General features: G+C 37.8%; 1 protein-coding gene across 1 annotated transcript in view; it reads right to left on the bottom strand.

Annotated features, from left to right (window-relative positions):
• The window catches only part of ERC2 (ELKS/RAB6-interacting/CAST family member 2), a gene marked incomplete at its 3' end in the record, with an annotated part of 493,154 nt that overhangs the window by 31,711 nt on the left and 435,915 nt on the right, over positions 1-25,528 (bottom strand). Inside the window, exon 9 of the mRNA XM_037738120.1 lies at positions 8,462-8,599. Within this exon, the coding sequence (XP_037594048.1) occupies positions 8,462-8,599 (138 nt within the window). The remainder of the gene's footprint in view (positions 1-8,461; positions 8,600-25,528) is intronic.

Here is a 25,528-nt window from a genome sequence, read left to right as displayed (position 1 = left end):
TGCAAAAGAAAATAAGAGGCAGTTCATCTAAGGAATGCTCTATGGGAATCAACGCACACAAGAAACTCAAAATTGGATGCGTGGGGAGAGGCTGTGCATAACAGCACATGGGAAAAACAACGAATATAGCTTCTGACTTGCTAATAAAAGTTAACATCAGAGGGTTGCAAAGGATCTTAATGTTCAAGTTCTATGGCTGCTCTTGGTTCATGGTAGTATCCAGCAAATTTCTAGAGCAGTTCTAGAAGAGGGAGCTTCAGACACCGAGACTCCAGACCTGCCATAGCCTCATACAGGAAAAGGGAAGAAGCAGAACATGCCTCTTGGCTTAGCCCTCTTTGCTTAGCCTCTCCATTTGGCAACAAAGAGCCTTCACTGGTTTCCGAAGGCTGTTCTCTGGCTAGATCGGATTGAAGTGGGGCAGGACCCAAACCCTCCAGGTCTTAGAGCGGGACTCATTGTGAGGGCTTGAGACAAAATAAAGGATCAGCCCATTGTGTATGTGATTTTTCAGTGTGTCGGAGGATGTTGACTTTTCTGTTTTTTCAAAGGTTTCTTGAAAGTCAGTAGAGACTCCAAAACACTGGGTGAGTGTGAACAAAGTTCAGCAGCAGCTTTTTTTTACTGAGGGCTTACTACATGCAAAGGTGCTGTGATGTGCTCTCCTCTTAAGTACTCATCACAAGCGCGAGGGCAGAACCAGTTCTCTTGATGACAATGTAGAGGTGAGGAAACCAGAGCTCCAAGATGCAAGGTGGCCCAGGTCATAAACAGAAGGCTTCCCACATCCCAGGTTCTCTGACAGTCAGCCACCTGTCAGAGATCACACTGCCATAAACATATACCTGAAGCCATTCGAGGAGATCTGCCTTTGATTTTCACACTGAAATGAAAACACTGCTTTCTAGACATGTTTTCCAAAAATAGAGAACCTGCCTGATATCAAAGTAAGATACTTTCACACACACATGCGTGTGCGCGCGTGTGCGCGCGCGCGCACGCACACACACACACACACACACACAGGAAAATTCCATCTGCATAAAGCTTGAGTTAGATTTCTGAAATTAGTTTGAAATTATCCAACACATATCTGAACTTCCTTTCAGATGGCCATGTTAAAAAACACTGGTGCAACAACTGTGCCCAAGGATCCTGATACTATATTTTATAGTCTTATGACTGCAGAGTACGAAATAATGCCTGATAAATAAGACAACTGTAAAATAGTATTTAAGGCATAGGGAAGTTAGTCTGAATACACGCTGTGACTTCAGATCCCCTGAGGAAGCAACCATTCTACCCCACTGACAATAAATTTATGTATCTAATGCTTTTTGGCGGGGGTGGGGAGCATATCATTACTGTTTTCCAATTATTTAAAAACACTTTAAATGAAATATACTATCATAACAGTGGAGGCAGAAATATAACAAATGGATCTGTTAATTGCCTATATTTGTTTCTTCTTGATCCTAGACCTAGTTTACCTAACTGTGACAATGGTGAATAGATGATTATGTGATCTACAAGAGAAGGAAATGACCACAGTACATGCTCAATCTCTCAAGGGTTTTTAATGATTTCAGCAATTAAGCCCTTGTTGCCTTTTCCCTACTCTACAAGTGATTACCAGGCCACCTCTCAGTCCCATCACTTCCACTACATGGCTGTTGGAGTGACATTTCTAAAGCTCCAAAATGACCTGTCATCTCACTATTTGGAAACCTTCCCAGGAAACCCTCTGGCTGGATCACGTGTCATTTATTCCCACTCAGCAGACTTCACATGGATTCACTGCATAATCATCCTCCTGGCCCCGCTTTCCAGAGGGCAGCACTAAAAACCTATGCATCTTTTTGACCCACAGCTGGGCAAATCATCCAGCATACAACAAGTAATTAAAAGAGCTGAAGGAAGGAAGGAGAACTCAAATTAGGGATCATCTTGGCTTCAAAGAAAAGGTAGTAAAATTAAGCAGGCATGTTAACAGCCAGAAGGTGTCAGAATCCTTTGGAAAGCAGGTCGATTTGCTCTAAGCGCTTGTACTATTGACTGGGCATTGATGACAAAAAAAATCAACAAGCACTATAATGTTTTTAAGTGTTATTGATGATTCAATACTACAAAATATTTCTCTGTCAATCACAAAACTAATTTAACTGTCAGCCGCGCAGGGCCAGATGTCAAAAACATGTGTTAAAAGCCCCTAATATGCCATGATCTACTTGATTAACAACCAACTTGCAGAAATTCCAACAATGTGTTCTTGTTTTAGTCTTATTTGCATTGGCAAGCATTCCTTATGCACTCATCTGGCTCTGCACAGGTCTAATCTATTTGTGCTTTATCACAGGGTGGGAACTAAATTGCAGTGGCCTCCAGCTCCGCTATCTGGCTTTCTCAACTACTTATCAGCTATGTGGCTACAGCAAGGCTTGGCAAGACCAGCTTTATAAATACAGTGGGTTCCGTCTCTTGAGCTTCTGTGTGTCAATCCTAGAATATTCAATCTTAACTCACGGAGAGGCATTATTCTTTGCACTCTTAATAGTTGAATAAGTTCCTGGAAATTAAAAGGAATAACATACTCCCTAGGATGCCATAATCCAGGGGAAATGGTGAATACTGCCTGATGGATTCTTTTCATCAGCCAAAAGACAGCAAATAATTAAATGTAATTAAAAATCCATGAAGTTTTATTAATCATTTTGTTGTTTCACAGCATGCCCTGTTACAGGGGGAATCTGTGCAATTAAATGTGGATAAAAAGTAAATCTGTGAGGAAAATTCCATTTAAAAGAGACTGTGATGTTGCCAACATCAAAAAGACCTCAAAAGAGTTTTAGTCTTATTTTATCACCTGTGAGCTAGGTGGCCTTGAGATAGTCCAGAGGAGGCAGCAAAGTCTCAACCAAGGACCAGCTTAGACAGGGTGAAAATGGCTTTCAGGAGTAGTGGGTTGAGAAGTTAGCATGTGCCATGATTAATTAGCAATGGCTCTCGAGGCCCAGAAATAGGGAATGATGCTGTATATGTCAACATTTTTATTTCTGGACAAGTTATTTTTCTCATAGAACACATTTCCCATCTTAAAATGGAAGAGCATACATTCAGTGTTTCTCAAATTGTGGCCTTCTGACCACTTGGATCAGAAGCCTTCAGTATGTTTAAACATCTTAGGTTCCTGCGCTCCACAGCAGAACAGCTGAATCAGAATCTCTAAGAAATAGGGCCCAGGAAACTGTATTTTAAGTAGCTTACTAGATAATATTATTTGGATACACTCAAAGGTTTGATACATACTGGAATACTTAAAATAAATCTTCTATTCTTTGTTCTATCATAGAGAACCTTGCCAGTTCCTATCAACTGTTTTATCTGTGCTTTTCAAAGAGACTAGCATTCTAATTTTGGCACCTTTAAAAGATTCCCACCAAATCAATTGCTCTATGTTTCCTTTTATTCTTCATTGCTATAAAAAGTTAAAAATGAGATGCAAACAGAGTTTGAAATAAATAGCTCACGAAGCTGGTGAATAGAGCTCTTTTGTCTGACTTGAGCATCATAAGTTTTAAAAATCTGAACTTGAATGTTTTGAAACAGACCAAGGCCCTGCAGCTGACCATAGTCACCAATAGTCCCTACTACATTTCAGCAAAGCCTCATCCCTCATTTCCATTCCCTGCCTGGCCCTTCTAGTCATCTAAGTTCTCAATTCCTCATCTAATGTCCAATTCAGATGCCATAAGCCTGAGACTGCAGACTGGCAAACTGAATAATTCTTTGTCAAGAGAGTTTAGGACAGCATGAAACTTAGAGGTCAGCTAATATAAATGTGCATTTTGAAGATGAGGTATTGAGTCCCTGAGAGAAGAGCCTTGCCCAAGTGATGCAACTATCAAGCAGTTAAGACAGTCCAAGGCGGCCAGACTCCCACAGACCTCAGCTTCCCTTCCCAGATACCCCCTGAGCCTCAAAGGAAGTACTCAAATAAAGGGAGTAGTTTCAGATTTGGGAATTATTTTGGGATTTAAGCTAGAATAAATCAAATCTTAATAGGGTCCATAAAAAAATAATAATATCCTGCCGAGAATTCATGACATGAAAAATTATATGGTATGTGTTTACTTCTGTGAATTTTAAGAAAGAAATCAAAAGGTAAACATGGGCTGATAACATAAAACCCAAATATGCTAAATGAACACATAAGCATAAACAGTTTTTGAACATCCCCTCCTTCTAATTTCACAAATAAAATTACGACAAAGAGCCCTGGAAATAAATTATTGAAAGTTGAAAAGAGGGTACATTTCCCCCAAAAATCATCTTATTAAATATTCTTATAAGTTTTCAAGTAAAATCTTATAATTCTTATAATTTAATTCTGAAGTTATCTTTCATTTTTTAAAATTATTATAGGATTTATAACTTTATTAACCAGCAACTGTTTCTCTTCCATGGATTTACAAGCAAAATTAATTTGGAAATAGATGCTACATATGATGTCAAATAAGGTAACTCAATGTCAAAACATACTTTTTTTTTCCTTACAAAAGGTTCATTTTAATTGTTTGCTATATTTTATTTTATTTACTTTCTGGGATACATACACATGATATGTAGGTTTGTTACATAGGTAAACATGTGTTATGGTGGTTTGCTGCACCTATCACCTAGGTATTAAGCCCAGCATGCATTAGCTATTTTTTCAAATGATCTCCCTCTCCCCTCCCCTCCTGACAGCCACCAGTACATGTTGTTCCCTTCCCTGTGTCCATGCACTGTTCAGCTCCCACTTATAAGTGAGAACATGTGGTATTTGGTTTCCTGTTCCTACATTAGTTTTCTGAGGTTAATGGCTTCCAGCTTCATCCATGTCCCTGCAAACAACATGATCTCATTCCTTTTTGTGGCTGCATAGAATTCCATGGTATATATGTACCACATTCTCTTTACCTAGTCTATCATTGATGGGCCATTGGGTTGCTTCCATGTCTTTGCTATTGCAACTAGTACTGCAATGAACATATGCATGCATGTATCTTTATAACAGAATAATTTATATTCATTTGGTTATATACCCAGTAATGGGATTACTGGGTCAAATGTTATTTCTGGTTCTAGGTCTTTGAGAAATTGCCACACTGTCTTTCCACAATGGTTGAACTAATTTACATTCCCACCAATAGTGGAAATGCATTCCTTTTTCTCCACAGCTCACCAGCATCTGTTGTTTATTGACTTTTTAATAATCGCCATTCTGATCAGCATGAGATGGTATCTCACTGTGGTTTTGATTTGCATTTCTCTAATGATCAGTGATGTTGAGTTCTTTTTCATATGTTTGTTGGCTTCATAAATGTGTTCTTTTGAGAAGTATCTGTTCATATTCTTTGCCTGTTTTTTGATGGAGTTGTTTGTTTCTTGTAAACTTGTTTAAGTTTCCTTTAAATTCTGGATATTAGACCTTTGTCAGATGGATAGATTGCAAAAATTTTTCTCCCATTCTGTAGGTTGGTTGTCTGTTCACTCTGATGATAGTTTATTTTGCTGTGCAGAAGCTCTTTAGTTTAATTAGATCCTATTTGTAAAGTTTTGCTTTTGTTGCAATTGCTTTTGACATTTTCATCATGAAATCTTTGCCCGTGCCTATGTCCTTAAGGGTGTTGCCTAGATTTTCTTCTAGAGTTTTTATAGTTGTGGGTTTTACATTTAAATCTTACAATTTTTAATAGGACCATGAAGACTAGCCCTAGAATCATGGTTCTTTATGTAGCTTCCTTTTGTTCAATAACTTTTTAATTTATTAAAATTAACTCCACAAATATGCTTACCCATGTTTTTGTAGCTTCTATGTCTTTATCATACAGCCTTGGTTTTCAGACTAGAGTTTACATCACAATGACTTGGGGAACTTGCTAAAGTGCAGATTCCCAGGCCCTATGAGGTTCTGATTTAGTAGGTATAGATGGGACCTAACAATATAGATTTTCAACCGGAACTTCCTGGTAGTTCTGAAGTAACAGAAGAGAAGCCTTCTTTAGGATACACTGGTTTAGGAAACCCATGGGCATTTAATCTAATTCTCCCATTCATCAAATGGGAAATTTGAGATGCCAAGAGAGAGAATTACTTGCCAGGCTCACCCAGTTATTTAATGTCTCCCCAGTTAATTAGTGGCATAGGTGGGACTGCCTGTAGGTCTCCTTCCAATTACTTCATTACCTCAGAGTTTATAGGCTTTGATAACAGGGAATATAGGAGATAATGCTATAACTTTAGTAGGGTATCCCGGAGTAAACTCCCTGCAACATCCCATGCATGTACGGCCAAATCCAGCAAAGTGCTGCAGCATCAAAAATGATGAGAAAGATGAAGAAAAAGAACATAATAGAGTCTACTCCCACACTTTAAAAGTTAACATTTCTTTTCTTGGTTTCAAGCTAAATTTGAAAATAATGTCAAGAGCATAGGCCTAAAAACTGCACCAGTACATTCCATGTCCAACCAACAAACAAGCCAACCCTCCTGAGAATTCCTGGAGAACTTTACTTCTACTGCTTGTGGACACTGGCTCTTTGACACTCAGAAAGTGTTGGAGGAGAGGATAGAGCATATGCAAGCTCAACTCCAGGGTATGATACTTAGGATAGGTCCCCAGAGAATGAATAAACTCATTTAGCCAGGGTGAAATGGACTAGAAATCATTTTAAAAGTAAGTAAACATCAGAATGAGCTATTTGCCTACTGGATTTTATTAATTAATTCATTCTTTTATTTAAATTAATCCTTTTTAATATACGTCAGAAAGAAACCTTCAGGATGGCATCCTATCCTCTTCAAAGTAAAAGCCGATTTTTAAAAATTTTGTCTCACGAGGGCCTGTGAAATCTGTCCCCCTTCCTCTCCCCCACCCCTTTGTATTTGTCCTCCCCTCTGCCAGGGTGTTCTCCCTCCAGAAGGGCTCTGACTCACTACTCACTTTCTTCAGGTGTTTCCTTGAATGTTACCTTCTCAGCAAGCTTCTACCTGGTCATTCTACTCCGGCACTCCCTTTACCCCTCCGTGCCTTCTTTTCTTTGATAGAAAATATTACCCTGTAAAATCCTAGGTATGTCACTTATTTATTAACTGTCTCCCCACCACCTCCATTAGAGTCTAAACTCTGGTAAAGCCAGGATTTTCACCCATTTTCTTCTCTGCTGCATTCCAGGGCTCAAAAGAGGGCATGTCACATGATGGGGGCTCACTCAACCAGTGTCCAATATCAAGCATCCCCAATGCAGGTTATACTAGACACAGAACGGCAAGGTAATTCACACATAGGATATGTGTCTTGGGTTTGACGTCTAGCAGAGAAAAGAAATTAACCACATAAAAACAGATGAATGAACAATTAGTGGGATGGGTGGCTACGGGAGGGATAGCAGGTGGTGGGAGGATTGGGGAGGGATAACATTAGGAGAAATATCAAATGTAGATGATGGGGGGATGGATGCAGCAAACCACCATGGCACATGTATACCTATGCAACAAACCTGCACGATCTGTACATGTATCCCAGAACATAAAGTGCAATAATAAAAAAAAGTGACATGGACTCTGGGGAGTTATGGTGTTCCTGAGACATAATGGGGATACCTAGGAGGTGTCCCTAAGGAAATGATAAAATAACAATAATAATAATAGTGATAACATTATATCTACTATTCTAAACACATTCCTTATTTTCACGCATTTTCTCCTCAACATAATCCACTGAGGTTAGTACTATTATTATCCCCTTTTACAAATGAAGAATCTGAGAGGTTAAGTAATTTGTCCAAAGTAGAAAATATCAGACCTAGAATTTGAACCCAGGCAGTCTGGCAAAGTCTATATTCTTGACTACCACGCAATACAACTTCTCATGAAGCTGATCTCTCAGAAGAGAAATTAAATTTGCAGGGAGTAAGGAATATTCTCAGTTGGGGAATAGCATCTGCAAAGACTCTGAGGCAAGAAGGAGTACAGTACGCTTGAAAATCTAGAAGCCCCTCATGGCTAAGGCACAGAGAACCTGGAAAAAGAGAGATGGGGGATGAGGCTGGAAATGAAAGAAAGAATAAGGAAGGGAGCAGGCACACAGAGTGGGGGCTTGCCAGATCGGATAGGAGAAGGGACCCTGGGGGCCAGGTAGAAGATTTCAATTTGTGTCATCCTAAGTGCAATGGCAAGCTAGTGAAGGTTTTTACGGAGAGCCAAAGGTGATGTAATCAGATTTGCATTTCAGAAAATGCCCCCTGGCTACCGTGTACCAAGTCCACTGAAGAGGGCTTGGATGGGGAGAACAAGCACCAGGGACAAAAGGTAGTGTTAGAAAAAGAAGAAAATCAGGCATATTTCAATGCATTTGGATCAACTTCCCCCAACAATGTTTCCCCATGTCTTGATTCCCTGCTTTTGAGTGTACACTCACCTTCTCTGACAGAGCTTCCTCTAGTGTTGCCAGTGCAGTGTCTGTATTACTGGAATCTGTTTGCAAGGACTTCACTCTGTCTTTCAGGTTGGTCAGTTGCTTGTCTTTATCCCTAAGTTGTTCTTGCAAGTTTTCAATCTAAAAATAAAAATAAACACTTTAATGCATATTTGATTACATATCCTGGGCCAAAATTCCTGAAGTGGATCTGTTAAAAAAACAAAACAAAACAAAAAGAACCTGAAATTGTCAGTATTAAGAGGTTACACTTTGACTTAGACTCAAGGCCATTTTGATGAAAGCTTCATTTCTTCATGTAGTTCAACTCTGTATTTAAATGGTGAAAGAGAGGAGCAGAGTATCTCCCTCCATACAAAGGCAACACCTTCTGACATATGTGTAAGCACTATTATTTCTATCTATTGTTATCCCTTTTACAAGCCTTTTAAGTCTCAAATCGATAGACCTAACCTTGGTACACTGAACCAGAGAAATATTATGCAAGATTAATTCATTGATTAAACAGACATTTATGGGGAGCCCATTCTGCACCAAGCACCATATCAGTATATGGCAGATCCCATGTCGTCATTCACTCACTTCTTTATTTCAGTATTAAAGTTTGTGATATGCCAAATGTTGTCAAGTGGCTGTTTCAAAGTAACCACATGAAAAGCCAAGTAGGTTATCACCAGCAGACTGTTAATGGGAAAAAGTTGTGATATAAGTCAAATGTAACAAGTACTAAACACTCCATTTGGCAACTAAGTCATGTGCTGGCAACAAACCAGCCACTTTTATCTGCTATCTGCAGCCCGAAATAAACACACCAAATAGCCAATTATAATGCCTGTCCAGGAGCAGCAGCAAGGACTTTCTCCTGGGCATCGAGGACATTATCATTCATGTTTTTATGCTCTGCTTTCAACCATGTATTTCTTATCTAAGAATTAAAAAAAATCCACTATACAAACAATTTATTCATAATAAGGGTTTTAAAATGACAAGGAAAAAAAGCAGTACAACTCTAAGATAAGTCCATTCAAAATATTTGCATTCTGCACCCAGCTTTCTCAGGGAATCATTCCAAACGCATGTTTCACAATGTACACTCAAACAAATTTTTTGATTACTTGATTCTCTTAGCATGTATCTGGACTGGCAATCCAACTAATAATAGTAATCCCAGTAATAACAAGGAGGAGATGATTACAATGACAACAGGTGGCAGCAGTAGCAGCCTCAAAAATAGCTCTGGATGCAAAGACAATGGCTCTGCTGAACTTCAATCTGGAAAACACTGTCTTGGCTAATTTTTTCAGTGGTTACAATGGAAACCTGTAAACTCTGTGGCCTAACAAAGATGGAGTTTTTTCCTTCTTTCCTTCCTCCCTTCCTTCCAGCCTCCCTCCATCCTTCATTCTATCTTTCCTTCATTCATCTTTTCTTCTTCTGCCTTGAGATAGACATCTTAGAAACTCAGGTTATAGGTCAAATAATTAACCTTTTCCTTAATCAAAATTTAATGTGATCCCATCCAGCTGCCACTGTGAAGATTCATTGCCACTCCATGGAAAACAGCAATTCAGAAGGTATAATCATCTCCAGACAAAACAAAGGCTTCCTCCCTTCCAGACAAATGTTCACACAAAAATACACATGAGTAAGAGTATGGATGGTTATATGTCAGAATGATACTTGTTATGTGGAAGAAGCCAGCTGCTGAAAGGGCTGATCTTTGGAAAAACTGCATATTATTACTTTGAATACACCCATGCATGTATTTGTATACACATGTGTACGCAGATCCATGGTGGTTGTGAGCAAACTGGTTACACTCACTGGCCTACCCTGGGAGACAGTGCCCTGGGCATAAGAGAAGGATATCAGCCTTGGGGTAGTAACAGGTGGCAATTTCAAAGGACTTTAGGCACTGGAAATAGGGGCCAAAGGAAAAGTTGCTGTGCACTTATGTCACAATCTCTGGGGCCTCCTCATATAACCAGAAAGACTAGGAAGTCTGAGGGTCCGGATTCCACTGGCATGCAGGTAGCTGTAAAGAGCTGGAGAAATACTGATGGTGCAGATTGAGGGTCAGGGTCCTACTGGCATGCAGGTAGGGCTTAAGAGCTGGAGAAACAGGGATGGTGGAGACTGAGTACACACGGGTGCTGTATCTATTTACCTCACATCTAAGAACCAAGCAGAAGAGCCAATGATACTGCAGGCATGACTGACTAACAGGGCTGGAATTAAAGATATGTTTATTGAGCTAGGGATGCACCGCTATAAGAAATGCTGCACAAAGATCACCAAGAATGACTCTTAACAGAAAAAAATAAGGTGCAGAACAGTGTGCAGCATATAGTCTCTTGCATAAATTTTGAAACATCTATAAATAGATAAATACATCTGGGAAAAAATCACAAGAAATTTTAACCTTTGTTGGGTAAGGTCTAGGGGGTAGAAGGAAGAGGGAGCTTCTGGTTTTCATCTTTGTACATTTGTATAGATTTTTGCTTGAATTTTCTAACCATGTGGGTTTTATTATTTTTAAATGTCAATCAGGGTTATCCAACTGGTAAAATTATGAGCCACTTTTAATTTTTATTTATATATATAAACATTATACACATTAGTAAATAATTATTTAATAAATAACACAAATGCCTACTTAACACTAAATTGTACCAAGTTACCAATACAGATTGTTGGTATATTTATTTTTTTAATGGGATCTAAATATTTATTTTATTTTTATTTTAGGTTTGGGAGTACATGTGAAGGTTTCTTACATAAACACGTGGCACAGGGGTTGATTGTACATAACATTACATTGCCTAGGCATTAAGCCCAGTACTCAATAGTTATCTTCTCTGCTCCTCCCCCTCCTCCCACCCTCCCCACTCAAGTGGACCCCATATCTGTTGTTTCCTTCTTTGTGTTCATAAGTTCTTATCATTTAGCTCACTTATGAGTGAGAACATGTGGTATTTGGTTTTCTGTTCCTGCATTGGCTTGATAAGGATAATAGCCTCCAGCTCCATCCATGTTACCAGTAAAAGACATGATCTCATTCTTTTTTAATGGCTACGTAATGTTCCATGGTCTATATGTACCACATTTTCTTTATCCAGTCTGTCACTGATGGGCATTTAGGTTGGTTCCAAGGTTTTGCTATTGCGAACAGTGCTGCAACAAACATTCACGTACTGTATTTATGGTAGAATGTTTTATATTCCTCTGGGTATATATCCAATAGTGAGATGTTGGTATATTTAAACCATGGCCTATTATGCAAGTATTTGAAGTCCTGTTTGCATAACATTGCTAACTAAATAAAAATGGTAGAATCTTTAAAAAGCAGAATGTAAAATAGTATGGCACTGATTTTATAAAAAGAAAAAGTTATTGCATACAACAACTATATATATATATATATATATATATATATATATATATATATATGGAGAGGGAGAGAGAGAGAGAGAGAGAATCCACCAAAATGTTTTATTTGGCAATGAGGTGACTAATAGTTTTACTTCTCCTCTTCATGTTTTTTCTGCATTTGCCAATACGTTTTCATTGAGTGCAAACAGAATAAAAAGATATTTTAAAACCAAATACAAAATATCAGAATGGTTCTTTGAGTTTTAAACAATAAGTTTTTGCTTTTTAAAAGGACTCTTTGCAGGAAAAAAAAAATCCTTTAATACTCCAAAGATGACTGAATTCTTAAAATTTAAATTTAAAAGACTGGGGAGAATATAAAATTCTGTATCTTTTTAAAAAAGTACTGAACAGTTTTCTCATGTTCACAAATTGTTATGACATTTTTATGAAATATGTTGAGAACCTTTTCTTCAAAGGGCAAGGCTGTGCAAGGTTCAAATAGCAGGATTTGAAAAATAAGCAAATCGTGACCAAGGATTAGGATAGGAAGTTTTTGGGGTAGAAAGGGAAGGGTTGTTTTGTTTTCTTTCTTTTAAGAAATTTCATATTGCAGAAATAGACTCCACCTTAGCAACACAGACAACAAAGTATGAGATGGGCCTGAGCACAATGGAGCTAGAGAGGACCCCTGTCCTTGCCTTTGACCTGAGCTGCCTTCTGGTCATGGCTGGGCAGATTCAGAAGGAGCCAGTACTCCTGGAGCAATAGCTCTGCCTTCTGTGGCAGAACCCTGGAGAGGAAGTAAAAGAGGAGAGCTCAGACCCTGGAGGTCATCTGACAACACTAATCCTAATGCCTTTGCTAACTTCTGAAGCTCTGACCAAGAATTAATGTGGTCCTTAACTCTGGGCTTGCCAAGCCTGAGATGGGTCAATGTTCAGCAGGGGAGCTTTGTTGTGAATTTCACACAAGCGTAGTCCTCAGCACAAAAGGGACCACTGACTAACAGCCACAGCCTCCTTGACTCCACATTTTCTCCTCCTTCTATCTGGTCTCCATGCTGCAGCCAAAGGTGACCTTCCCAACATGCAGATCTAACTGTATGGCTTCCTTCCTTAGAACCCTTCAAAGGCTCCTCATTGCCCCACAAATAAAGCCCAAACTCTCTAACACATGAGGCCCTCCAAGGGATGACCCATGTGATCTTCTACCATCCCTCAGCCAAGCCCTGGTACTGTCAAATCACTAATGCTGTTCCCCAGTGCCAGGATATCCTTACATCTCACCCATCTTTGCCTATCTACCTCCTCTTCTTGAAGCCCTCTTTGCACTCCAATGTTTCACCTATTCAAGTTCTACTCAAACCTTTAGATATCAGCACACTCTTGCCTCCTTTAGGACTCCTCCTCCAACCCCTCAAACAAGGTTAAGTCGCCTAATCTGCATTTTTCATACACTATTAAAATTCCTTCCTTATTTATGTCCACAAGTAGGCTGTGAGCTCAATGAAGACAGGAGTGCTGCTCTACTCACTGTTGTATCTCTAGCTACAGCACCAAATTGTTGGCAACACCCCTTATTAGCTGGAAGGAAGGAAGGAAGGAAGGAAGGGAGGGAGGGAGGGAGGGAGGGAGGGAGGGAGGAAGGAAAGAAAGAAAGAAACAGGCAGGCTGGCTAAAGAAAGTGGTTTGTGTAAAAGGAAGAGGCTAGAGTAGGTGATGACTGAGTCCCTCCAATTCTAGAATTAATAAAAAGTGTCGGAGAAGGTCTATACACAGCTTAAAACAGAGGACCTAAAACATACTTAGGCAACTTATAGTTTTAAATGTTACCCAAAGGTATCTTTCTGGTTGTTTCCATTATAAAATTCCAAAATTCATTTACTAACAAAGTTTATCTTCTAAGACTTGTCTCTGGATTTTGTGCTATCCACACCTAGAGTATCAGTTAATGTTATTAGCTAAAGCAACAGAAACAGCTTTGTCTGATTTAAGCAGAAAAATGGGGAAATTCACAAAACTGCCAGAACCAGGGTCAGGGAACATAGTATAGAATTATGCCCAAAGTTTTGATACAAGTGGTCTAGTGCAGACACCGTTGCCCAACTGCTAAAAGCTAGGCACTGAGGCTTACAGTACCATTAGCTCTGTCACACTCATTCTATCTTTGGCCTCAGCACCCAACTGTGTTGGCAATGCTACATATTAACTTACAAAATGAAAGAAGTGAGAAAGGAAGGAAGGACCTCTAACAAGAGTGGCTTCAACTGACCCCTGGACACTACCACTAGCCCTGCGGTCATGCAGCCCCATGACCTTGACCTTACAGTCCTTGCAGCCGAGAGAGAGTCCTTTGCAATCCCAACATTCCAATGACACTGGGGCAGGTACATCTAATGAGGAAAGCCAAGGTAAGGCATACAGCCCAACTGCAAGGGTGGCTGAGAAACAAAGTGTTGGCAATTTCGTCTTCCATAGTGAGATGTTCTTCATAAAATCAGAAGAAAGTCTGAAGTCTGGATGGCCAAAAAATATGACCCATATTCATAGCACCTAGGGAGGGCTCCAGTGTTAGCTCTCAAGCCAGCAAACTGCACCATTCTAGAACAATGACTCGACTTTCTCTCTCCCAAGTTCCCAAAGGCCTACAGGGTTAAGTCTGACTCAGACACTTCTCCAAATATGGTCCCTGCAACTCTGTTACCAGTCTTTGACAAAATAACTACAGAAATCATGAGTGGTACACAGCATCCCAATATGCAAGAACAAATCCATGAACCTGTCATGATGAGCAATGTATAGACAAGTTCAGGTGTCATTGAACCCGTGTCACATGTGGCTGGAACTGCACACTGATCATGCACACAGTAAGACCACATATTGTTCCATGACAGACTGAAAATTTTTTTAAAAAGTAAAAGCTTGCTTGGGGGGCATGAATGTATAGGTCTGCCAATCTCTCCCAGTCCCTCAGAGGTGCCTTTTGCCGAATGCCAAGGATGTTCCCTGAGTGGAAAAGGTAAGGCTGGTTGTTAACATAGGGCCCACTAAACCATGGATTTAAACATAAAGTCAACCCACTGTGTTAATTTTCTACTGTTGTATAACGAATTGCCACAAAATTAGCAGCTTAACAGCATACATTTATTTTCTTATAGTCTACAGATCAGAACTCTGGGCATGGCCTGATTGGTTTTTCTGCTGAGGGTCTCACAAAACTAAAGGGATCAGTTTGGCTCAGTTCCCTTCTTGAATTTGGGGTGTTCTTTAAAGCTCATTCAGGTTGTTGGTACTAGTCAGCTCCTTGCTGCCTGCTGGCCAAGGTTGCTGTCAGCTTCCAGAGGCTACACAAAGGCCCTTGCCACATGGTACTCCCCTCCCATCCAGCAACCAAGCATTTCTTATATGTAAAATCACCCTCCTGCTTGGAATATCTCTGACTTTCCTGTCTCTGCTCTCTAACCCCAGATTTACTGTGCTCATGTTACTAGGCAGGGCCAACACAGATAATCTTCCTTTTGATCAGCTTAAGGTCAATAGACTAGTGACCTTAATTACGTCTGCAAATTCCCTTTTGCATAAAACGTAACCTAAGCATAGACACAACACCAACAGGCACTTAATATGGGAACCATCTAAAATTCTGCTTATTATACCCACATTTTTTCTTTGAAATAAAAGCATGTTGGTCTGTTAGATCTCTTAACAGAGGATTCTGTGAGTGAAATTTATTCAAAATGGAGGAATTCTCCACTCTCAGAGGATGCGTAACATTTTAATAAGGCCAAAAAACAGAATAAAAATTTAAAAACAAATTTTCAGCTTGTAAAAATAGTAAGTATTGTATGCAGCAGACCTCCTTCCTCCATTTCTATTTTTTCTTTCTTTCTTGTTGTTATGACGGAGTGTCACTCTGTTGCCCAGGCTGGAGTTCAATGGTGTGATCTTGGCTCACTGCAAACTCTGCCTCCTGGGTTCAAGCCATTCTTCTGCCTCAGCCTCCCAAGTAACTAGGACTACAGGCATGTGCCACCATGCTCAGCTAATTTTTGTATTTTCAGTAGAGACTGGGTTTCACCGTGTTGGCCAGGCTGGTCTCAAACTTCTGACTTCAAGACATCTGCCCACCTTGGCCTCCCAAAGTGTTGGGATTACAGGCATGAGCTACTACACCTGGCAATGTTCTTCCATTTCTTGAACGTATCTCCATTATTAAGCAGCACAGGTTCCCAGTATTAGGGTCTATTCAGGATACCTATTTTAATCAGATGACTATTTAGAAGGCAAGATATAGCTGTCTCCAATCAAAAAGCACTCTCACAACTTTCAGCTAGTATAACAATGTCATGATGATGATGATGATGATGAGGAGGAGGAGGAGGAGGAGGAGGAAGTGGAGAAGAATGGCAATAATGGCCATTATTTGTCAAGTGACTCCTACAATCCAGGCACTGCACTAAAAGTTTTCTTTTTGACACTTTATTTTGAGATAATTGAGATTTACATGCTGTTATAAGAAATAATACAAAGAGAGTCCTTTTACTTTTTACCTAGTTTCTACTAATGGTAACATCTAGCATAATTATAGTAAAATACTATAAACAGGGAATTGACATTGATACAATCCAATGGCCTTATTCATATATCATGAGTTTTATATGCACTCATGTGTATTTGTGTATTTGTGTGCATCTGTATTTAGTCCTATTGAGTTGTACCACATGTGTAGATTTATGTGACCACCACCAAAGTCAAGATACAGAACGAGTCCCACACCACAAAAATCCCTTTCATTGCCCTTTTATAGCTGCACCCAAATCCCTCCTGCCTCTGTCCCATCCCTAACCCTTGGCAACCATTAATCTCTTCTACATTTCTATAATTTGGTCATTTCACAAACGTTCTATAAATAAAGTCACACAGTATGTAACCTATGGGATTGGCTTTTTTCACTTAGCATGATTCTCTGGAGATCCATCAAAGTTGTTATAGTTATCAACAACGTCTTCCTTTTTATTGCTAAATAGATATTCCGTAGTATGAGCAGCCCAGCTTGCTTAAGCATTTACCTGTTGAAGGACTTTTCAGTTGTTTTCAGTTTAGACTGCTACAAATAAACTACTATGAACATTCAGGTATGAGCTTTTTCTGTGAACACAGGTTTTCATTTTTCTCGGATAAATGCTCTCAGACTGCAAGTGCTGGATTGAATGGAAGTTGTAATTTCTATTATATAAGATACTACTGCACTGTTTTCCAGAGTGGCGTTACCATTTTGCATTCTCATCAACAGTGTGTGAATGATCTGGCTTCTCTACAACCCCACAAACTTTTGGTGTTGTAGTATTTTATTTTGGCTATTCTTATATGTGTGCAGTAATATATCAATGTAGTTTTACTTTGCATTTCCCTAATTACTAATGACTTTTAACACCTTTTCATGTGCTTATTTGCTATCTGTAAGTCTTCAATAAAATGTCTCCTCAAGTCTTTTGCCCATCCTGTAAGTTTTTTTGTTTCACTATTCACTGTTGTGACTTCTTCACATGGTTTGCAATTATTTCCTTAAAGTCTATAGCTTTTTCATTTTCTTAACAGGTCTTTCACAGAACAGAGGTCCAATTTATCAGTCTTTCCTTTTATGGATCATACTTTTGATGTCACTTTTCAAGAGTCTGTTGCTTAGTCCTAAATTCTGAAGATTATCTCCTAGAGTTTTTCTAACAAATTTATACTTTCATGTTTCACATTCAAGTCCACGATCTCCTTTTTGTTATTTTTTGCATAAGGTGTGAAGTTTAGGTCAATGTTCATTGTGTTGCCTAGAGATATGCAGTTGATCCAGCATCTTTGTTTAAAAAGCTATCCTTTCTCCACTGGAATGCTTTTGCACTTTTGTAAAAAATCACTTAGGCTTATTTGCGTAGCTGTATTTCTGAGTTTTATTCTGTCCCATTAATCTATATCTCTATCCCTCAACAATATCACATTGTCTTGATTAGAGTAACTATATAGTAAGGCTTAATATAGGTAGAGTGAATGTTTTCACCTTATTCTTTTTTTCCCCAAGATTGTTTTAGTTTTGGGGGTTTATACCTTTTCATGAAAAAAAATTTATAAAAAGTTTGTCTATGTCATCAAAAACCTTTGGTGGGATTGTGATAGGAATCTCATTAAAGCTATATAGCACCATTTGAGAAGAACTGACACCTTTACTATGTTGAGTCTTCCAATTCATTAATATAATACATATCTCAATTGGTTTAGGTCTTCTTTAATTGTGCTCATTAACATTTTATAAGTTTCAGCATACAGATCTTGTATATTTTCCTAAGCTTACATCTACATAGTTTATTTTCTTTGGATAATTATAAATGATATTGTTTTTAATTTTATTAATAGCTTCCACATATTTAATGTTCATATATAGAAATGTAATTAAACTTTGTGTGTTGATCATGCATCCTGAGACCTTACTGAAGTCACTTACTAGTTCTGGAAGTGAAGTGGATTGTTTTGTTTAGTTTTGGTTTTTGTACCTTTATAAAGATTCCATGGATTTTCTATGTGGACAACAATGTCAACTGCACAAAACGATGACACTTTTTCTTTTCTTATTGCAGTGGCTAGGGCTTTGGAGTACTATACTGCATAGCAATAATGAGAATAGACAAATTTGTTTTTGTCCTGAATTTACAGGGAATATATTCAGTCTTAATGGTGAAATATAAATGTTAGCTATAGGTTTTTTGCAAATGTGCTTTATCAAGCTGAGGTAGCTCTCCTCTGCTCCTAACTTACTAAGAGTTTTTATTATGAATAGGTATTGAATTTTGTAAAGTGCTTTCACTGTATTGATTAACATGTTTTTTTATCTTTATCCTGTTTACACAGTGGATTATGATAATTGGTTTTGGCATGCTAAATCAGCCTTGCACACCGGGAATAAATTTCACTTGGTCATGGCATATTATTCTTCTTATACATGTTTGAATTTGATTTGTGTAATATTTTGTTGGAGATTTTTATACCTAAATTCATGAGTGACAGTAGTCTACAAGGTTGTTGTGGGGGTTTTGGTTTTATTCTTTTTGTTTTGTAATTTGACACTGTCTTTTTCAGGTTTGGAATCAAGGAGTTACTGCATCATAAATTAGTAGGAAAGTGTGCCCTCTCATCTCTTATCTGTAAACCAAGTAAAATTAGGATTAATTCTTTAATATCTAGCCATCAGGGCTTGAATATTTCTTTTTCAGGAGCTTTTTAATTACACTTTCTATGTATTTCATGGTTTTAAGACTAGTCGGTTATCTTATCTGTTTCATGTTGCTTATGTTTGGATACTTTGTGGTTTTTTAGAAATTGGTCCATCTCTACCAAAGTATCATATTTATGAGCATAAAGTTGTCTACAGTATTCTTCTATTATGTTTTTAATAGCCACAAGAACTGTAATGATAGCTTCTGTTTCATTTCTGACATTGGTGATATATAGCTTCTTTCTTTTATTTTTATCAGGGTTTCCAGAGATTTATCAATTTTACTTATCTTTTCAAAGAAGAAACTTTTAATTTTATTGATTTTCTCTGTTGTTTCTATATTTTTTATTTTATTAATTGCTGTTCCATTTTTATTATTTTCTTCCTTCTACTTAGTTTTAGTTTATTTTGTTCTGGGTTACTAAGGAAGGAACTTGGAGTATTCATTCAAGGTCTTTCTTCTTTTCTCATATAAGCATTCAATGCTTACATTTATTTCTCAGCACTGCTCTAGCTGCATTTCACATATTTTGATATGTTTTGTTTTTATTTTCATTCAGCTTTTTGTATATTTTTCCCTTGAAACTTCATCTTTTGATTATGGGTTACTTAGCAGTATGATGTACAATTTTCAAGTGTTTATAGATTCCCTTGTCTTTCTGTTATCAATTTCTAGTTTTCTTACATTACAGTCATAGAAAATACTTTACATAAATCTAGTTTGTTCAGATTTGGTGAGGTGTGTTTTGTAATGCAGGATATGGTTTATCTTGGTGAATATTATATATGTACTTGCAAAGAATGCATTTCAGCAGCTGTTGGGAATATTCTATAAATAGCAATTAGATAGTTGATAGACTTGATCAGTTCTTTCCATATTTCTGCTAATTTTCTACATCTAGTTTCCTATATTTAGTTTCTAGTTCAATTGCTGATAGTGGTATGTTGAAGTCCCAAACTATAATTGTGAATTCATTTATTTTACCTTTCAACTCTAATAGTTTTTCTTTCACATATTTTGAAGCTCTGTTGCATATACACTTAGGATTGCTATATCTTCTTAGTGAATTACTTTGTGTTATTATGACATAATGTTACTGATTGTCCATAGTAACTTCTTCTGCTCTGAAGTCTACTTTATCTGATATTAATGTAACCATTCTTCCATTTTAAAAATTCATGTTAGCACAAAGAGTGATGTCAGTAAGATGGCAGAATAGGAGTTTCCAATGCTAATCCTCTGACAGAAACATCAATTTGAACAACTGTCCATGCATGAAAATACCTTTATAGATAGGAATTAATTTATGGGTAAATAATCATAGACCCTGAATGGAGCACAAATATAAGAAAAGACTCAGTGAAGAGAGTAAGAGCAGTTTCATATTATCATATAAGCCCTCCCTGAATCCCAGGCAGTGCAGCATGGGGAGAGAGATACATGGGGAAAAGAGAGTGAAATGAGTACCTGACTTTGCCATGGATCCTAGCACCAGGCCTACTCCAGTGAACCCTGGCTCTAGGCTGGCCCCTGAGAAGTCAGATTCCAGGCCCACTCCATCACCAGGCCAGCTCCTGTTGGCACAGCTTTAACCCTAACCAGTGAGGATCAGCTCTAGGCTGGCTTCCAAATACTCAAGAGTAGGCACATCCCCATAGACCCAGATACCAGGCCTGCCCCAGGCCAGGTTAGCTCCTATAAGCACAACCTTCAGGCTGTCCCCCATGGACACAAGCTTTTGGACTGCACCCTAGATCCAGAGAACAGGCTCATCCCTGTGGATCCCAACTCAAGCTGGTCGCCATGGATATAAGATCCATTCCCACCCTCAATAACCCAGGTTCCACGTCCCTACCAAGGACTCAGCATTAGGCCTTCCCATGTGGACGCAGGCTCCAGACCCACCCTCACATACCTGTGGCTGGCCCCACACAACCACAAACTAGGCCAGCCAGCCCAAGGACACTAGCAGCAAGCCTGCCCAGACTCCATCTGATGGCCCCTCCAAAATCTCTGGACGGACTAAAAGGTGAAGGCCTTTTCCTGCTGAAGCCAGTCTGTAAAGACTAGAAAAGGAGCCTACTTCTTCAAATGTGCAGACAAAAATTCAAGGCCACAAGGACCAAGAATAATCAGGGAAACTTGATACCACTGAATGAACAAAATTAAATACACGTAACCAACTGTAAAGAAATGAATATCTGTAAACTGACTGGCAAACAATTCAAAATAATCATCTTTAAATTGTAAGCTACAAGAAAACACAGACAACTAAACAAAATAAGGAAAATGACACAAAGAAACACATAAAAACCAGAAACAAACAAACATTCTGCAGCTAAAGAACACAATGACTAAACTTGAAAAATTCCACTGGGAGCTTTGGTATAGTTTGATTTTTGTGACCCCTCCAAATCTCATGTTGAAATTTGATTCTCAATCTTGGAAGTGGGGCATAATGGGAGGTGTTTTGGTCATGGGAGTGGATTCCTACTGAATGGCTTGGTGTCATCCTTGCAGTAATGAGTAAGTTCTCACTCTGTTAGTTCCAATGAGAACTGGATGTTTATGAGTCTGCCACCTCCCTCTTCTCCTTCTTGTCTCCTTTTTTTGTGATCTCTGCACATACCAGCTCCTATTTGCCTTCCACAATGAGTAGTGGAAGTGGAAGGGCCTGAAGCCCATACTGACACCAGCATCATGCTTCTTGCACACCCTACAAAACGATGAATCAAATAAACTTATTTCCTTTACAAATTCCCCAGCCTCAAGTATTCCTTGATACTAACACAAATGAACTAGGACAAACTTCAACAGTAGATTTAATCAGGCAAAAGAAAGAATCAGCAAATTCAAAGAGAAGTCATTAGAAAGTACCAAGTTAAAGGAAGAAAAATTTTAAAAAGCCTATGGGACCTATGGGCCACCATTAAGAAAAGCAATATGTACATTATGAGAGTCACAGAAGAAGCACACAAAGAGAAAGGGGCGAAGATTGTTAAAAGAAATAATGAAATATGTGAAAGAAAAACTACCCAAATCTGGAGAGGGAAATGAGTATCCAGATCCACAAAGCCAAAAGAATCCCAAATAGATTAAATATCAAAAGATCTTCACAGAGATATAATATGATCAAAGTCTCAAAAGTCAAAAACAAAGAAAATTTTAAAAGCATTAAGTGAAAGTGATTCATCACATAAAAAGGAACTTCCTTAAGACTATCAGATTTTACAACAGAAATCTTGCAGCCCCAACTAAGCACTGTGGCACACTCCTACACTATCAGCTACTTGGGAAGGGAGGCTGTAGGATTATTTAAGCCCAGGAGTTCAACTCCAAACTGAGAAACATAATGAGACCCTGGCTGATTTAAAAAAAAAAAAAAAAAAGGCTGGGTAGAGTGGCTCATGCCTATAATCCCAGTATGTTGGGAGGCCAAGACAGGAGCATCATATCAGCCTAGGGGTTCAAGACCAGCCTGGACAACAGAGTGAGACCCCTTCTCTACAAAAAAAGAAAAAAGAAAAATTAGCTGCGTGTGGTGGTACATGTCTGTGGTCCAAATTAACAAATTATTGTAGCTATAGTTATTTTTAATACTTCTGTAGAGTGAAAAGTGATTTACCTGCACCATTACAGTTTTAGAGTACCAAAAAATGTGGTCACAGTCTTACCTTTACAGTGAGTTTTATACTTTTATATATTTTCATGTTTTGATTATTATCAATTCATTTCAACTTGAAGAATTCTCATTAGCATTTCTTGTAAGTCATGTCTAGCGATGATAAGCTTCTTTCATTTCAATTTAAAGAACTACCATAAGGCATGTCTAGTGATGATGAACTTTCATAGATTTTGTCTGGGAAAGTTTTATCTCTCCTTAATTTCTGAAGGACAGCTTTGCCAAGTAGAGTATTATTGGTTGATAGAGTTTACTTTTATTTCAGAAATTTAAATCATATAATCACCTCACTCTTTCAGCCTGTAAGATTTCTTTTTTCTTTTTAAAGACAGGACTTGCTCTGCCACCCAGGCTGGAATGCAGTGGCATGATCATGGCTCACTGTAGCCTTGACTTCCTAGGCTCAAGGGTCCTTTCCACCTCAGCTTCCACCTACAGACTAGCAGTAGTAAGTTCTTACCTATAAATAATAAGGATAATTAGGATAATTGAATCAATTTACTTTAAATGTCAATAAATTACCCAATCAAAAGACATAGAATGTCTAAATTGATTTTAAAAACAAGATTGAACTATATGCTGACTGCAGAAGACTCACTTTAGCTTAAAGGACACATATAGGCTAAAAGTGAATGAATAGAAAAAGATATTCTATGTAAATTGTAAGCAAAAAGGAGCAGGGGTGGCTATACTTATATCAGACAAAACAAACTTTAAGTTAAAAGCTGTCATAAGAGACAAAGGCCATTATATAATAATAAAAGGGACATTTCATCAATAAGGTAAAATAATTATATATATATATATATATGCACCCAACATCAGAACACTTAAATATATTAAGGAAATATAATCAAAACTGAAGTAAGAAACAGACAGCAATATAATAACATTAGGGTATGTCAGTACTCGTTTTTAACAATGAATATGTCATCTAGAAAGAAAATCAACAAAGAAGCAGTAGATTTGAATAACAATACAGACCAAGTGGGCCTAGCAGACATATACAGAACATTCCATTCAAAAGAAGTAGAATACACACACTTTACAAATGCACATGAAACATTCTTTAGGATAGATTGTATCTTTTTTTTTTTTTTTGATAGATTCTATCTTGAGCCACAAAAGTCCTGAAAATTTAAGAAGATTGAAATCATATCAAGTATCTTTTCCAACCACAATAATATGAAATTAGAAACCAATAACGGAAGAAAATGGGAAAATTCGCAAATATGTGGAAATTAAACAACACACTCCTGAACAACCAATTGGTCAAGAAAGAAATCAAAAGGGAAATTTAAAAATATATTGGAACAAATAAAAAGGGAAACACAGCATGCAAAAATGTAGGGGACACAGCAAAAGCACTTTTAAAAAAGAAGTTTATAATAAGAAACACCTACATTAAGGAAAAAGAAAGATATCAAATAAACAACTTAACCTCATACTTCAAGTAACTAAAAAAATAAGAACAAGCAAACCAAAAAGTTAGCAGAAGGAAGGAAATGATAGAGAGCCAAGCAGAGTCAAATAAAATTAAGTTTAGAAAAACAACAGAAAGACAAAAAATAAGCGTGTTTTCTTTGAAAAGATAAAATTGACAAATCTTTAGCTAGACTAAGAAAAATTGAGAGAAGCCTCAAATAAATAAAATTATAAATGAAAGATGAGACATGACAACTGACACCACAGAAATAAAAAGGATTATAAGAGATTATTATGAGCTATTATAAGCCAAAAAATTGGATACCCTAAAAGAAATGGATAAAATTTTAGAAATATATAACCTACCAAGACTAAAATATAAAGAAATAGAAAATCTAAACAGACCAATGAGTAAGATTAAATCAGTAATCAAAAGCTTCCCATAAAGAAAAGCCCAGCATCTAATTGCTTTAAAGGTGAATTCTACCAAATATTTAAAGAATTAATGCCAATACTTCTGGAACTCTTCCAAAAAATTGAAGAGGAAGGAACATGCTATGGTCTGAATGTATCCCCCAATATTCATGTGTTGGAGACATAATTCACAGTACAACAGCATTGGGAGGTGGGACATTTTAAGAGATATTTAGATCATGAAAGTTCTGCCCTTATGAATGGATTAATGCCCTTATAAAAGGTCTTGACAGAGAGAATTTGGTCCTTTTTGCCTTTGTGCATTTGGCCTTGTGAGCACACAGCCTTCCTTCTCTCTGGAAGATGCCAGATTTAAGGTGCTATAATGGAAGCAGACAGCAGCTCTCAGCAGAGGCAGGCACTTTGAATTGGACTTCTCAGCCTCCAGAAATTTGAGAAATAAATTTTTGTTCTTTACAAATTACCCAGTCTCAGGTATGTTGCTATAGCACCACAAACAAATGAAAACACAAAACTTCCAATCTCATATACAAGGCCAGCATTACCCTGATACCAAAGCCAGACAAGAATACTACAAGAAAAAAAAAATTATAGTCCAATATCCCTAATGAATATGGGTACAAACATCCTCAACAAAATACTAGCAAACAGAACTCAACAACATATCAAAAGAATCATATTTCATGATCTAGTGGAATTTATGTCTGGGATGAAGAAATGTTCAACATATGCAAAGCAATGATTGGGTTATGTCACATTAATAGGATCATCTCAATAGATGCAAAAAAAGCACTTGACAAAATTTATCCTTTCATGATAAAAACTCCCAACAAATTGGGTATAAAATGAATGTGCTTCAATATAATAAAGGTTA

The sequence above is a fragment of the Cebus imitator genome, unplaced genomic scaffold (genome assembly GCF_001604975.1).
Source record: "Cebus imitator isolate Cc_AM_T3 unplaced genomic scaffold, Cebus_imitator-1.0 Scaffold48, whole genome shotgun sequence".
NCBI classification, from domain to species: Eukaryota; Metazoa; Chordata; class Mammalia; order Primates; family Cebidae; genus Cebus; species Cebus imitator.
Note: the sequence above shows the minus strand (reverse complement) of the source record. Positions and strands in the feature narration are given on the sequence as shown.